We start from the raw sequence: 14,768 nt of genomic DNA, 5'->3' as shown, positions 1-14,768 counted from the left end.
GCCGTCTTCCATCGGCATCACGGAAACCCCAATAATAAGCATTGATGGTGGTTATCGCCAAAGAATGTCACTTAACCCATGAGACCAGTGTTCATTGAGAAGGGTCGAATCTGGCCGACGTGAACGAGTAAGGTGAGACGTCCAGAAAAAGATGGAGCATGGTGCATCGTAGGCAGCTCGAGCAAATGTCAAGTCAATCTTTTTGGCCCCACCGTGTTGTATACTGGAACTGCCCCAGCAATAAGATTTGGTCTGGATAGGAGCATTGGAGTGTGCTAACTATAATCTCATGTCGACATGGAGCCCAGATTTGTAATGTTTCGTCGACATTGTATTCAATCCGCATCGCAGTCCGAGACTCCACGCGGGTCGTCGTGATCATCTTCTCAAACATATCCAGGGTCACTGGCGGCAGGTCAGCGTAGAATTCATCAGCGTCTTCCCACTCCTGCCGAATGAAAGCGTCTCTATCAAAGGCTGGCACCGGCCGATCCAATGTCCACGGGAGAACAATGTCCACGTATCGACCGCGGGTCAACAGGTTGCCCAACTCCATAAACTCCATCAGCTGCATCTCACCAAGCTCGTCCACGGCGGCTTGGATAGCAACGCCATTGGGGACGGAGGGGTGAATCCGCATCCGCCGCTGGACCACATGGGCTGAGAGGGAGTGGCCCCGAGACTTTCTGCGGAGGAGATCTCGAAGCGGATGCGCTCGGAGGTCGACGTGATACCGCCGAGGGTGCGAGCTGTGGCCATCATGCCTTCGGAAGGATCGAGTCCGATCGCATGGGCAAAGTATGGACCAATTCCGCGGGTGGCATTTCCGGGGCCGCAGCCAACGTCGAGTACTGTGTCAAGCTGGCCGCCTGTGGTGGTGTGAGTGTCTGTGATGCTTTGGTATAGGCGGGGACTATAGCCCGGGCGGCCTTGGGCGTAGTTGTGGCCTTGATCTTTGTTGAAGGCGCTGAATGTCTTTTCTTTGGTGGGCACGGTGCCAGTGGGATAGCTTTGGGACACGGTGATCGACTTGGGGGAGCGAAGATGCCTAACAATTGAAGAGAGGAGAGAGCGATGTTCCGGTGTGGAGTTATGATGGACTGCCCGAACGAAGCGTGGATTATGCCCCCACTAAGACTCATTTCGACCAGATGAAATCCATGGATACACATTATATTTGGTGGAAACCAGGTACCCAGCAAACGGACATAGACTCACCACCGTCTGGTTCCCAAGATTCTTCATATGACACAAGAGAAAAGACAGAACGGGACAGAAGCATCCGACAATTCACTAGTGTGGAAGTATACATTCAGGCCGACATCTTCTGGGACTGGAATTCATGAACAGCGTCCAGTTCGACCACAAGCCGAGATGAGGCAACACTCATCTCCAGCTGTTGATATCCCGGCGGGACGCGGGAATTCTTATGGACGGATGGCATCAGGTCTACCACGAAAGAAACAATATAACCAGTGAAGATGAAGGCAATCACTGAGCACGTCAACCTTCCGGCAGCAACGATATCGTCGGGTGAAAGACTTACCCCATTCGAGAACGGCAGCTGTGTCTTTATGTATGTAGCTTCCTCGCGCTGTGATGCGGAAGGCCAATATAAATGCAAGTTCGATGATAACGAACGACAGCTTGATCATGAAGCTCGCAATGAGCATGCGCTGGTGCAGCCCGTGTGAAATAGTCAAGTAGAAGTAGTCTACGCAGATCACGGCGGCGCTGATCAGATATCCCACGCTACGGGTGGTGAGCGACCAGCTAAACATCCCAGGTAGATCGGGTAGACTTACATGAAAATCGTCACAAAGCTATCGTGCATATACTGGTGGTCAAGGTTGTCGAAGGCAGAGAGCATAATCAATCCTAGACTTCCAATGACTGCAAAAAGACAGGAAATGTATGTGCAGAACTTGTTGGCGTTGCCCTTGATCTGGACAAATTGGTAGAACGAGATGTTCAGGCACAGCATTGTAATGACAGATCCACTGATAAACACGGGCTTGAGCTCTGTGGCTGCTATATCCGAGATATACCTGGCAAGCTTTCATTAGTAAAGATTGGAAGCTGTCGAGGCCACACATCGCCTCACGGTATAGTCTGCCCAGGCTTCATTCGGGCATAGGTCGGCTCCCCAATCATAGCCCAGTGCCCTAGCATTGTGAACAGCGTCGCTAGACAATGTCGTTAGACTCGTTGTGTAGCAGCGGTAGTTAAGCTACCTACTTAGCCAGCAAGACGCCGACACCATGGGAAAGACCCAGGAGATAATTTGCATCGTGTCACTCTTTCCGATGAGTATCGCAGTTGAGCGATCTAGATACTCATTACACGAGGACCCAGGTAGACCCGATGCAGGGTGGGTGACCCGAAGAAGGTCCCAAGCTGGATGAGTTGGCGAAGTCAATAGGGATGTAGGCGTAAATTAATCCGTAGGGTCGAGCAAAGGAAGCTGAATCACCCTTGCGTTAAATCCGAAAGGAACATTGCGTGTCGATCCTGTTTGATACCTGAGCGGCGTTTCAACTACCCCGTGCCTGGCAACTCCTTCACCTCCCTGATTCCGTTGCTTAAGCCATTGCCTCACACTTCCTGTTCTGAGGAGGCTGAGGACTCGCATTCCCTTCACCCTTGTTGTGGGCGGCACTATATCGTAGTCTGACATGGAGTTTCAGATCGGGGAACCAGGGCGAACAACCCAACCATAGCTGGCACCCTTGACTTTGTTTACTCCCATCGTCTCATCGGAATTCGCCCTGGTATGGCATGTGGGCCTGCTTCTGACGCACGAAGCAAAGCGCAGTAAAAAGCATCTGAGATGAGTTGTTATACAGCAACAGCATCCATGGATGTGTTTGAGATGACATTCAATGGTCGCATGTGCCACAAAGTGAAGTGTGAGTCGGTTGGCTTGGAGTCATAGATAAAGCAATCCTGCTTATTGCGAGACATGCGACTGAAATAACTGGTCACGTATAGAAGATAATCGAGGTATGTTCACCACTGACCAGAGCACCCCACCAGATGGAAATGTAGAGACTGACTATAGGAGTGACGCATGCGATTGCGCACCGGAGATGAGCTCTGAGTCGGCGTCAAGGAGAGTAAAGGGCTTCTTCCGAATGGAAGGGCGAACAATGAGCCTCCTGTTTCACTGGGACTTCGATGAAACCGCGAGTGATGCAAGGGGTACATTGAATGCTCCACCACGATTCACATCCCGTGCGGTACTATGATCGCGTGGTATGTCAGCCGCCATTCATATCATAGCGGCGATTTGCCGATGGAGTAGGTATATGGGGGATCTATGGATGTACTCGGAGTATACCCCGAGATGATATCATTTGATACGTTCTCAGAGTTGGATATATGCCTTTCATAATTATGTGCGATCTCCGAGTTTCCTTCACGTCGACGGCAAATGTACATTGCAATGTTCTATGGTTTTGTAGCAGAAAATTTACCGGCGCCAAGGATATCACCATCCTCCAGCTTTCCATTCAACGCGCGATCAATGCGTAGCTGCGTGGTTTGGAAGAGTTGGGGCAGACTCGTTTGTGCAAACGGCACGCCCTGGATGACCATCTTGGCCATCTCCTTTGCAGATAGCCAGATGACTGGCATGCCGTGGCCATTGAATCCGGCCAGGATGAACTGGCCATCCTTATTGGGAACAGTGCCAATATGAGGGTTCGAATCGTAAGAGTAGCCCATCACACCCGACCAGATCTTGTCCACCTTGGCACCAGTCTCCTCCCATCCGCGATAGGTTCGCTGCATGTAGTCCGTATAATAGTCTTTTGCCGCATCAATGAGGACGCTGTCGTCCACATTGTCATACCATTGGTCCTCGAACGCTCGGAACTTTGCTGCAGCCCCTCCGACAATGATACTCCCATCTGCCCGAGGAATCAGATATGACAGGGTGTTGTCGTCAGTTCGATTGATGTATGAATTATTAAGCAACGGGGGCGTCACGCCCTCTGGCACCGTGATCCGACAGCAGATACCCTTGCAGGGTACGATGTTCTTCGCATACTCCGGGAGAAGCCCGGAGACGTAGGCATTGTTGGCATGGACAACATTGCCTGCGCGCATTTTGCCCCGAGGGGTTTCGATGATAAAACCGCCCTGTGGGTCGGGCTCAATCGATGTCGCCGGAGTGTGTGCCTGTACATTCACCCCCGCTGCGAGAATCAACTTTGTCAAGTGCATAATAAACTTGTAAGGCCACATCGTGCCCGCGGTGAAGCTCGCACAAGCCTTGGCACCTTTGACACCGCAGATCTGTTGAGCGTTAATGTTAATGGTGGATAACTGTCGGGGTTAGAGTCCATCACTTACGCCCTCAACTTGGTCCCCCGTATAAAAAACGACGTCCTCCATATATTCAAAATCATGGGCCACCATCTTGTCGTAGACAGCTTTGGCTTGCTTCGCGGCGTCCTCGTTGCACCAAACATCGATGGATCGGGCCAGAGTGAAATCGCAGTCAATCTTCTCGTCCTCAATCGCTTTCTTGAGCGCGCGAAGATTGGTGATTTCGAACTCGGCGATTTCCACGCCAGCTTTGGTCCCAGCTCGCTCCATATATTTGGGGATATGACCGTAGAAGTCCGGTCTGGCATGGCCGCCATTTCGGCCCGTGGCTCCCGAGCAGATCCCACGAGCCTCTAGAATGGTGATGGACTTGTTCGCATCGCCATAGTCTTTGGTCAGATGGTAGGCGGTGCTCACTCCGGCATAACCAGCACCAATGATGACAATATCACTGTGTGCAGGCAGCTCCTCTGTGGAACGATGATCACTCAGAGGGTTGCGCTGGGTCTGCCAGAAACAATCCCCAGGAGTGTGAGTAGGTAGGCATCTGGGAGTCCCAGCAGTGGCGGTGTGAGTGGTCGACGAGCCATTGGAGAGAGGCATGGTCACAGGGAGGTCGGGGAGGAGAGGATGTCGGAGGTTTCCAAGCTACCCTCACTGGACACTTTCTTATAGGAGCAAGGTTATCTCCCCCCGGGGGAGCATCAACCTTCGTTATCGCAGTTATCACCGGCCCGGTCTTACCCAATTGGGCAGTCGCCGCCCACTTCACGCTGATTGGCTCCCGCATACTTCCACCTTGAGGACCGCAGGAGCGCACTGAAGATTCACTCCTCACCGGCCATTTTGGCTTTAGGGCGCAAGCCCCGGTGCTGTCAAAGATGCCGGTCCTCTAGTCCGGTCTTATCCACCAACGAAAACAAGCCGATTGCCAATTCGACCCGCGATAAGCTGCCAGCACAGGAAGTATGGATGCACATTCGGCAGGATGACATGCAGATCCAGCAAAGGCATGAAATACAAAATTGACGTGGAGTTCCTGCAGCAGCACACACTTTGGATTTTCTTCTGGAATAAGTTTCTTTCGGTGTTGTTTTTTCGCAAGCATGTCCTCTGCGTCTATAACCACCAGAACCATGCCAGAAGACGATGCAATCGGCAACTCTACTACAGCTGAGAAGGAAGCCTACAGTTACGATACCGAGATGCAGAAGAACCATGATGTGGAGAACACTACGGGCCAGCTCGAGGAGATTCAAGCCTTCCGTCAAGGCCTCCACCAGCGACATATTCAAATGATTGCCCTCGCCGGCACCGTTGGTACCGGTCTTTTCCTGAGTTCGGGTAAGGCCATTGCCACGGCTGGTCCGCTGGGGGCATTTCTCGCATACGCCATCATCGGAATGACGGTCGCGAGCGTTGTGTCCGGCGTCGGCGAGATGGGAGCCCTGGTGCCACTGAACGGTGGTGTGATTCGTTACGCAGAGATCTTCTGTGATCCGGCCCTTGCATTTGCCAATGGGTGGAATCAGGTCTATTCCTATATTGTCTCCATCCCGTCCGAGCTGGTCGCCGCCGCCGTGATTGTCGAATTCTGGGTCACCGTCAACAACGCCATCTGTATTACTGTGTTTGGTCTACTGATGATCGTCACGGCACTGCTATTCGTCCGGATCTACGGGGAGCTTGAGTTTGGGTTTTCCATGCTGAAGATCATGCTCGTCATTGGCATCAACATCATGGCTCTGGTCATCACCTGCGGAGGAGGCCCGCACCACCAGGCTATCGGGTTTGCTTACTGGAAGAGCCCCTACGGACCGATGGTGCAATATCTTGGAATTGATGGCTCGCTAGGCCGATTCCTCGGATTCTGGAAGACATTCAACAGCGCTCTGTATGCGTACTCCGGCATCGAGAACATTACCGTCGCGGCCGCCGAGACGAGGTCCCCCCGACACGCGATCCCCATGGCCGCCAAGCGCATCTTCATCCGGATCCTCCTCTTTTACGTCGTGACCATCTTCATGGTCGGCTTGGTGGTACCTTCTACCGACCCCAACTTGCTGAGCTCCACGGGGACCGCGTCTCAATCCCCGTTTGTGATTGCCGCTCGCAATGCGGGCATCAAGGCTGTGCCTTCGATCATCAATGCCGTCGTTCTCACCTCAGCCTGGTCGTCGGGAAACTCGAACATGATCGGTGGATCGCGCATCTTGTACGGCATGGCCGTACAGGGCCATGCGCCGGCTGTATTCAAGCGTCTGAATCGCTTCAGCATTCCCTACGTCGCGGTCCTTCTGTACGGCCTTTTCATGGCCCTTGGCTACATGACACTGTCCAACTCCGCGAGTACGGTCTTTACCTGGCTGCAAGACATTGTCTCCATCTCGACACTGGTGAACTGGATCTGCATTTGTGTCGTCTATCTCCGCTTCCTCTACGGCTGTAAAAAGCAGGGCATTGACCGGCACCGCGAGCTGCCCTGGGCGGCTCCGTTGCAACCGTACGGTACGTGGGTTGCGCTGGTTCTCTTTATTCTTCTGTTCTTCACTGGAGGCTACACCACCTTCATGCATGGCCGCTGGAGCACCGAGACGTTCATTTCTTACTATTTCAACCTGCCTTTTATCGTGATCGTGTACGGTCTCTACAAGATCGGGATGAAGACGAAGCTCGTGCCATTGGAGGAGATGCCGATTCGCCCCTTTATTGAAAACTGCCAGAACAACCCTGAGCCTGAACCCGAGCCGAAACGGGGACTTCAGCGACTCAATATTCTATGGTCATAGCGGTGGGCTCTTGTTATGTTTGGAGTAAATTTGAATATATTCAAGCACCGAAGTATATAGCGCGTTCCCATTGTTTATTCACATCGTTCTACGTGACACAGCAGACCTTCGTGTCTATGTAGAAGATTGCCCAGACATTCCCGTTACATGATTCATCTACTGCTATCTTATCTCGCCCGCTCCGCTCGGTTGGCATGCGAAACCCCTGAGATATCTATCTTCTTCGTATTCGGACTGCAGAGCGAATTCGAAGATGTCAAGATAAGCACGAAGATACCATCCTTGGATAGCTTTAGACTTCCCCCTTCGGCCTTCACGGTGTCCACCATATCGTCCAATAGCAATCTACCGGCCCGGTCCTGCCTGATCAGGCCAAGTGAGCAGATTACGATGCACTAAGATAGGCCAAGATAGACTAAAATCCACTAAGATAAACGATAGTTAAATTGATGCTGTGCATGCGGGGAATTCGGTCGGAATGGCAGGGCAGTCATTATCTTCATCACGATAAAACTCACCCTTCACACGTCCCCTCCATTGCGCCAGGCTTGAACGGCTCTCTGTCTATCTCCTATTCCCAGAGCTTATTCGGTCACTTACAGCACAAACCCATTTCTTGCATCAACGACTTCCACACTCCAAACCAACCCCCGGAACCTCGACCAGAATAGCTCAATACCCCACCCATCATGACCCGCCAGAAGCATGTTGTGTTCGACGTGGTCGGCACCTGCGTCTCCTTCGACGCCTTTTACAATTGCATCCACCGCGTCATGGGGGACAAACTCCAGACACACAACATCACGGCACGCTCCTTCGGATTCACATGGATGACCGCCGCCGAGCTGGAATTCACCTTCCTCTCCATCTCGGAGCGCTACCGCCCGTACAAAGAGGTGTTGCGCGCCCTGTTCTTCCGGACATTATACATGATGGGCATTGAAGCTCCACGGGAGTTTGCAACCGAAACGGAGCAAGACCAGTGCGTCCAGGGATACTCGGAGCTGGAAATGAGACCGGGCACGAAGGAGTGCTTCGCGAAGCTGCGGGACGCGGGATTCACCGTCTGGTGTCTGACGACGGGCGATGCCACGCGCGTCCATGGGTACTTTGAGCGCGCGGGCGTGGATATGCCGCTGGAGAACTTCATCAGCTGTGACTCGCAGGGCGTGGCGAAGCCGGCCTTGGCTGCGTATAGACCGGCTCTTGCCCGGTTTGCCGCCGAGGATGTGAAGTGGTTTGCTGCGGCGCATATGTGGGATGTCTCGGCGGCGGTCAAGGTCGGGTTCCGCGGCGCATACTGTACGATCTATGAGAAGGAGTCGTGCGCTGAGATTTTCGATGCGCAGATGGAGGTCGTGGAGGATACGTTGCCGCAGATGGCAGATCGCATTGTGGCGGCTTCGGTATGATGAATGGTCTTTGGTTGCGCATGACTGGTCAAGGCTAGATGGTTAAAAATAAAACTTCGTTAGATGTCTCCTAGATCAACTGCAATATTTAATAGCGACCGATGCTGGTGTCTTGCTGTGATCCATACTGTGGATCAGCGAGGAATTGCTCCAAGACCTGTGCTTCGGTCCAGGTTGGCCATCCTGCCGATGGGGATGAGTTTTCCGCGCCAAAGATAGACAATCCAAGGAAGGAATCAAACGAATCGAGAACGCCAGCATCAGGTTCTGTCTCAGCTACTGCAAAGGTTGCATTCCCGTGGTCTGCGACTGGGACATAGCCATGAGAATGGAGACCGGGGGTGGAAGGCTGACCTGGTGGTAAACCTGGTGTTGGAGCCTGCGCACTCGAAGCAATTGCTGGGAAAGCAGACGTATCCTGCGTCTCACTTGCACGCAGATTTACCCCCCAGTTCTTAAAAGCCTCGTAGCTGGACACCGAGGACCGTGATTGTGATGGTCCTTCGCGATCCTGGGCATGTCGTCTCCCCATGTGCAATCGGGCAAGTGCGCGCTCCAAGGTCTCGATCAATGCCACCTCAGATCGAGCCGACTCTCCAGCTGCAGACATTTCTCGAATCATATCGAGTCCTTCATAAAGTGGCTTGCGATATTGCTCCGAAAAGCTCTGGATGGAGTAGGCAATTAACACCAATAACGAGACTCGGCATGAGCTATATTCAACGTAGGAGGCTCGTGCCAGACCCGGGCCCCGATCTCGCAATTCTTGACAGATTAGCAGTGCCTCTATCGCGGCGTTGATACTGTCATTGATCAAGTCTTCTCGGCCTGATGCGTATCGCTGAGCTGCTCCGTCGATGACCACTCGATTATTCGCGGCGCCGATCTCGGAATGAGACGGAGAGCCGTGATCAGACTCGGATGTCTCTCGTTTCAGCATGAATGGCCGCCCAACAAACATGCGAACCAAGCAATATTCCAGTCGGAGGTGCATGGATGACCGAACATCCTGTGGCGACTGAGATCTGCCATTCACAACATCCGCCGAAAGAGAGTTCCACCACTGTGTTAGGGCGGTTTTACTGCTCAGCAGGCGCGTAATTGCCTTTGTTATCTGCTGCTTGGGGCATCCCCGAAGAACGGTGCTTCGAATTTTGTCAGCATCCTATAATTCCAAGGTGTAAAGGGGTGGAAGAGGCTAACACTTCATCGAAGAACTCTTCTAGGAAGTGGATGAGCTGAATAGATGCATCTGCACGCCCAATACACGAATTGGAAGCACCCATTTCAGGCTCCATCTGACAAGATGGCACACTCGCGTCAACATCTGATCTCAGTACTGAAAGAGGGCGGCCGTGGAAGATGGAAATTTTCCTGGTCTGGTTTAGCGCATGGAACGGGGTTTGTTCTCCGTGGACGATATACCTTTCAAGTAGGTACGCAGTCCACCAGACACGGTTGCGTGTTTCGATCATGCTCGCACTGAAAGCTTTGTTATTGCCTTTTCGGTGCATGCCATTCTGCATTCCAAGGCGTATCGCAAGATTGATATAGATGTATCCCAGACCTGATGCATCGACCGGAAGGGCGTAAAGGCCGAAAAGTAGGCATGCTTGAACACTTTCAAGGGAGGATAGCTCGATGATCTCAGGTAGCAAGCGAATAGCTTGCTGATAGAATGCCGCGCCTATTTCTTCCTCTGAGAATGAGGCTGTCGTGGGTATCGGATCTTCGCCTGCGCGTTCAAGATGTGCATATTGCGTTCCAATGGCAATTACGATCAGTAAGATGCTGACAATGACCTCGTCACCATGAGTGGTGAAATCTCCGGGGTTCTGATAGAGCAGGTTTAATTTTTCGAGCAACCACAATTCTCCGACAAAGAAGTAATGCGTTTCAGTATACTTGAAAAATGCCCTTGCCAGGAAGTCGGCTATATGACGCGGAGGAAAGCACGATATGGCTGCTGCTAAATGGTTGTGTCCAGAGCGCAGTTGATGAGCGCGTGGGAAATCCGAGACATGATCAGAATCCGATATCTGCATCGTTCAATCAGTCAGAAGGGAGCAGGATCTAGGGGTCGCGGGTGATACCGACTCGAGCCTCTGAGCCTGGAATCTGTTTCTCAATGTGGTGCTTGATTCGCATCGAGAAATTCCAGTACGAAAACTCTCCAGAGAAGTCTGGCAGCCCGTCAGTACTCTGCAAATTCAAAAGAGGAGGATCACAGACGAGTTGTGGTTTCTCCGACGGGATCCATGGTGCAGGATTCGTCGTCAATGGTTAGTCCTTCCACGTCTTTCACATTGGAGCCAACTGGATTTCCGCCATCGCGATCAGCATCAAGTGCGTCGGCAATCATGCCCAGGCTCTTCGTATCCATGCGAATGCCCTCGATCGTGCGTTTCAGTATTCGCTCCATGTAGCTCGCGCGTTCAACCAATTCGCGCAGGTCTGACTTGCCGACGCGTTCCCTGTGCCTGCTGAGAAACGGTCTCTTTCTTGACATTTACATAATCGCGTATTCACTGACCTTGGTATATATGCACGAAACTCGCGTGGTTTCGGCATGGCAGCTCTGAACTCGCATGGCCGTTGGAAATGAGCACACCGTCTGCACGGGGCTCCACCTTCACACTTCTCCTTCAAGCGCCGGCATTCGTCGCAGCTGGCAAATTCCGAATGGAATGTTAGACAGGCAATACAAAGGGCTGAGCTGGACACTTACGCGCGCGCGGCACGCCGGCGATAGTCCATGGCTGAATCGCTGGGACGAGTCGACAGAGGCGCAGAGCAAAGGAAATCAAGATAACCAGAGACTAAAAAGTGTCAGCGAATCCACATCGTGTGGAGTTGAGCGCGCGATAAGAGAATCGCCAATCGACGCGCGCCGCCGCAATGCGATAATGCGATGGGCTCGGCCTACGTAAGAGCTCCAAACAGAGCTCCCACTAGGTGGATAATAACCCCCGAGGCTGTTAGAATATCGAAAACAAATCATGTGTGGCTGATCCGACAACACACCGCCTGGGCGACGCTGGAGCTGCATCCGCGATGCTTCAACATTGACCAACTCAAGACAAGACCCCTACAACTCCCTCGACCAATGCTCTTACGCACTCGGCCTGCCTGCACTCGCTCTCCCTTCCTTGTGTCGCTCATTTCTGGTCGGCTTTCTTTGAACGGGAGATCAAGGAAGCTTTCGCATTCCTGCCGAATGTCCCAAGGTTCGTTCTCAGCGCCATCCCGTTGATACCGAGCTGATCCTGGGGCCAAGAATTGATGCCTGACGATTCACTTTTCTCATACACGTCCGGGCGATTTCTTTTCAACGAGCAAGCACGCCTTCGTGAGCGGCACGTGTCATTTGATGTTGCTGCACTTGGAGATGTTGTCGCCAAGCATGTTGGCCATGGCAAGGTCAAGAGCATTGTCAAACTCAGTGAAGGTGGCTTCAACCGTGTGCTCCTAGCCACCATGGAAGATGATTTCAAAGCAATCGTCAAGATTCCATACTGGATATCCGTCCCGAAAACCTACGCCACCGCCAGTGAGGTTGCAACCCTGACGTTCCTTCGCTCCAAGGGCGTTCCAGTACCTGAAGTTTATGGATGGTCTTCGACAACTGACAATACGGTCGGCGTCGAGTACATCATCATGGAGCACGCATCAGGGGTTGGCGCGGATACTCGCTGGTTCGACACAACAAAATACCAGAAGAAGGCGATTGTAACAGGGATTGTAGACATGGAGAGAAAACTTTTCAACTTACCCTTCGCCTCTGTCGGCAGTCTCTATTTCAAAACGGATCTCCCTTCTCGATTACAGGCCCCGTTATACCAGCCAGGCACGCCGGACGCGGAGAAAGATTCTGAGACCTACTGCATCGGGCCCATAGCCGATTATATGTTTTGGTATGGACAACGTGCCAATCTTGATCTAGATCGAGGACCGTGTATGCTTTCTGTTGAGATTAAGGGATGTGCGTGACTTATCAAGCTGATTATCTGTAGGGAGCGACCCAAGGCAGTATCTTCTTGCAATTGCCAACAAAGAAATCAAGTGGACTGAGCAATTCGGGAAGCCACTGGAGAACGACTTTCCACATAATACTGCTTTTCCCGATGCCAAGTTGCCTCAATATTATGTGGCACTTCTGAAGAAATACCTGGCTATTGCTCCTTATCTCCTTCCAAAGGATCCGGGGGATATCTTGAATCGACCTACCCTTCGTCATCCTGGTATGTTCCCGAGTCTTTTTGTAAGACTTGGACGGAAAAGGCTGACTTGATTAGATCTGACTCCGAGCAATGTCTTTGTCTGTCCAGACACATTTAATGTGACATGCATAATTGACTGGCAGCACGCAGTTGTCACCCCGCTACTCCTTGCTGCTGGCTATCCCAGGCTATTTGAGAACCCTGACCCCGAGCCCCCAACCGGACTGGTCCCACCAAAATATCCAGACGACTACGCCACAATGGATTCCCAGCAAAAGGCTCAAGTTGACGAGCTCATCCGACGTCAAAGCCTCTTTTATCTCTACCGGGTTTTCAACGGCGGGCTAAACAAAGTGCATCTTCAGGCACTCCAAGATCTCCTAGTTCTATCACGCCAACATCTGGTGGATCTTGCAGGACGGCAATGGTCGGGCAACCTGATCACATTGCGGGGATCTCTGATGCGCATGCGTGACCTTTGGCAGTATTTTCCAGGAAAAGACGAGGGAGTGGAATGTCCGATTGAATTTTCGGAGCGGGAAGTCGAAGAACTAAACGAAAACGAGCCAATGTGGTACGACCTGAATGCCGTTGTTCAATACTGGCGTGATGAGCTAGGGGGGCTTTCAGAAGAAGGGTGGGTTCGGCCTGAGCAGTATGGGTACGCTGTGCGACGAAACGAGTCTCTCAAAGCAGAAATGTCTCGCGATTGCACCGATGACGAGCTTGAAAAGCTCAGGCGAGGCTGGCCTTTCCAGGACCACGAGGAGTTCTTCTAAAGAACGAGCATTGATATAGATCGCCCTATTCCGTCCGTTGCAAGCGGACTCCCGGTCTGGTTTAGTGCCTGACGTTTTCTGGAGAAACCGCCCAATCAGATCATTTACTTCTGCGAGCTCTGGACACTTTCTCTGGTCAATCTAGCATTTTATTCCTCCCCTCGCTCGTCTGTTCATACTTGCACGACTCAAATAGACCATCGATATCAACAATGGACATTCTCCCTCCTCAACCAGTTTATGTGGTCATTCCATCACCCGCACCCTCGGTAGAGAGCAGCCGACTACTCTTGCGTCCAGTGGCCGACTCTGACCTTCGCGCCTTGTTCGCCATTCGTGCACGCCCAGAGGTCGCCCAATTCAAGTCAGTAACCACCACGGGGAACGGATACAGCCTTTTAAAAACTACTGCTAATATTAACAGCTACCCAAAAACGCCTTTCGGCTCTCTCCAGGAGACACAAAAATGGGTCTCATCCAAAGTATTCAACGCTGGTCCGCCTGATGTAATCGGACGCTCTTTCAACTATGCCATCCTGGACAAGTTAATCCCGGAAACAGAAGAGCGGCTCATTGGCTACGTGAGTATCAACGAGCTAGTTCCATCCCCCGAGATTGGATACTCGCTTGTTCCGGAGGCGTGGAACAAGGGATACGCGACCGAAGCATTGCAGTTAATGTTGAAGATGTGGTGGAGTCTTCCAAGACGGATCGTTGAAAGCGACGACCATGAGGAAAGGGTCGATACAGTCTACGCGCTATGTGAAACCAACAATCAAGGAAGTAGTAAGGTTTTGCAAAAGTGCGGATTCCAAGGGGGGGATACAGTCCAATTGGAGGGTCATGAGCTTCGTGTCTGGGGCTTAAGGCGACCGCAAGAAAGCACGTCAGAGTAATCTGCAGAATGCGCGAGACCGCTGCAGATGACCTCAGATTTTTTAGGCGTGGAAATTAACTTAATTACCAATGAGAGTAGGCAACTATCTCCTGCGTCTCTAACAGAACATATCTGCTGTTTGATTTCGTGGTTACCGATGATACTCTCAATCGGCCCAGAACGGATGAGTTCGAATCTAGAGCTGGTCATCGTCTATGGTGCTTAAACTACGACTCATACAAAACATTTCGCTAGCAAGTTTTTCCATAAGACACAAATTGATCTGCGATGACATGATGACTTCTCGATATTCGGTGCTAGCCCCAATTTGCATCGTGCACCCGAGAGAGAACGTCGGG

At 52.0% G+C, this 14,768-nt stretch overlaps 7 protein-coding genes across 7 annotated transcripts; 4 read left to right on the top strand and 3 right to left on the bottom strand.

The window, feature by feature from the left end:
• Positions 1-193: 193 nt before the first annotated feature.
• N7459_008427 (uncharacterized protein) lies at positions 194-2,290 on the bottom strand (the record flags this gene model as incomplete). Its single annotated transcript, XM_056947595.1, has 6 exons — positions 194-660; positions 735-1,100; positions 1,547-1,752; positions 1,806-2,048; positions 2,105-2,186; positions 2,239-2,290. The coding sequence occupies 6 exons, from the start codon at positions 2,288-2,290 to the stop codon at positions 194-196; spliced, it is 1,416 nt and encodes a 471-aa protein (XP_056797105.1).
• Positions 2,291-3,450: 1,160 nt separating this feature from the next.
• Positions 3,451-4,935, bottom strand: N7459_008426 (NAD(P)/FAD-dependent oxidoreductase; the record flags this gene model as incomplete). Its single annotated transcript, XM_056947594.1, has 2 exons — positions 3,451-4,299; positions 4,357-4,935. The coding sequence occupies 2 exons, from the start codon at positions 4,933-4,935 to the stop codon at positions 3,451-3,453; spliced, it is 1,428 nt and encodes a 475-aa protein (XP_056797104.1).
• Positions 4,936-5,468: 533 nt separating this feature from the next.
• On the top strand, positions 5,469-7,121 carry N7459_008425 (aromatic amino acid and leucine permease; the record flags this gene model as incomplete). Its single annotated transcript, XM_056947593.1, has 1 exon — positions 5,469-7,121. One exon carries the CDS (start codon positions 5,469-5,471, stop codon positions 7,119-7,121), a length of 1,653 nt encoding a protein of 550 aa, XP_056797103.1.
• Positions 7,122-7,810: 689 nt separating this feature from the next.
• N7459_008424 (putative 2-haloalkanoic acid dehalogenase) lies at positions 7,811-8,533 on the top strand (the record flags this gene model as incomplete). The annotated part of the gene is made up of 1 exon (XM_056947592.1): positions 7,811-8,533. The coding sequence occupies one exon, from the start codon at positions 7,811-7,813 to the stop codon at positions 8,531-8,533; it is 723 nt and encodes a 240-aa protein (XP_056797102.1).
• Positions 8,534-8,621: 88 nt separating this feature from the next.
• On the bottom strand, positions 8,622-11,290 carry N7459_008423 (transcription factor domain-containing protein; the record flags this gene model as incomplete). Its single annotated transcript, XM_056947591.1, has 5 exons — positions 8,622-9,678; positions 9,737-10,572; positions 10,631-10,716; positions 10,766-11,007; positions 11,262-11,290. The coding sequence occupies 5 exons, from the start codon at positions 11,288-11,290 to the stop codon at positions 8,622-8,624; spliced, it is 2,250 nt and encodes a 749-aa protein (XP_056797101.1).
• Positions 11,291-11,750: 460 nt separating this feature from the next.
• N7459_008422 (aminoglycoside phosphotransferase family protein) lies at positions 11,751-13,532 on the top strand (the record flags this gene model as incomplete). The annotated part of the gene is made up of 4 exons (XM_056947590.1): positions 11,751-11,760; positions 11,811-12,488; positions 12,547-12,774; positions 12,829-13,532. The coding sequence occupies 4 exons, from the start codon at positions 11,751-11,753 to the stop codon at positions 13,530-13,532; spliced, it is 1,620 nt and encodes a 539-aa protein (XP_056797100.1).
• Positions 13,533-13,744: 212 nt separating this feature from the next.
• Positions 13,745-14,428, top strand: N7459_008421 (GNAT family N-acetyltransferase; the record flags this gene model as incomplete). The annotated part of the gene is made up of 2 exons (XM_056947589.1): positions 13,745-13,896; positions 13,957-14,428. 2 exons carry the CDS (start codon positions 13,745-13,747, stop codon positions 14,426-14,428), a joined length of 624 nt encoding a protein of 207 aa, XP_056797099.1.
• Between the last annotated feature and the right edge of the window lie 340 nt (positions 14,429-14,768).

This window comes from Penicillium hispanicum (assembly GCF_028827665.1).
Source record: "Penicillium hispanicum strain IBT 35686 chromosome Unknown utg000007l_segment0_segment0, whole genome shotgun sequence".
NCBI lineage: Eukaryota > Fungi > Ascomycota > Eurotiomycetes > Eurotiales > Aspergillaceae > Penicillium > Penicillium hispanicum.
The sequence above is the reverse complement of the archived record's forward strand: the minus strand, read 5'-3'. Positions and strand labels throughout refer to the sequence as shown.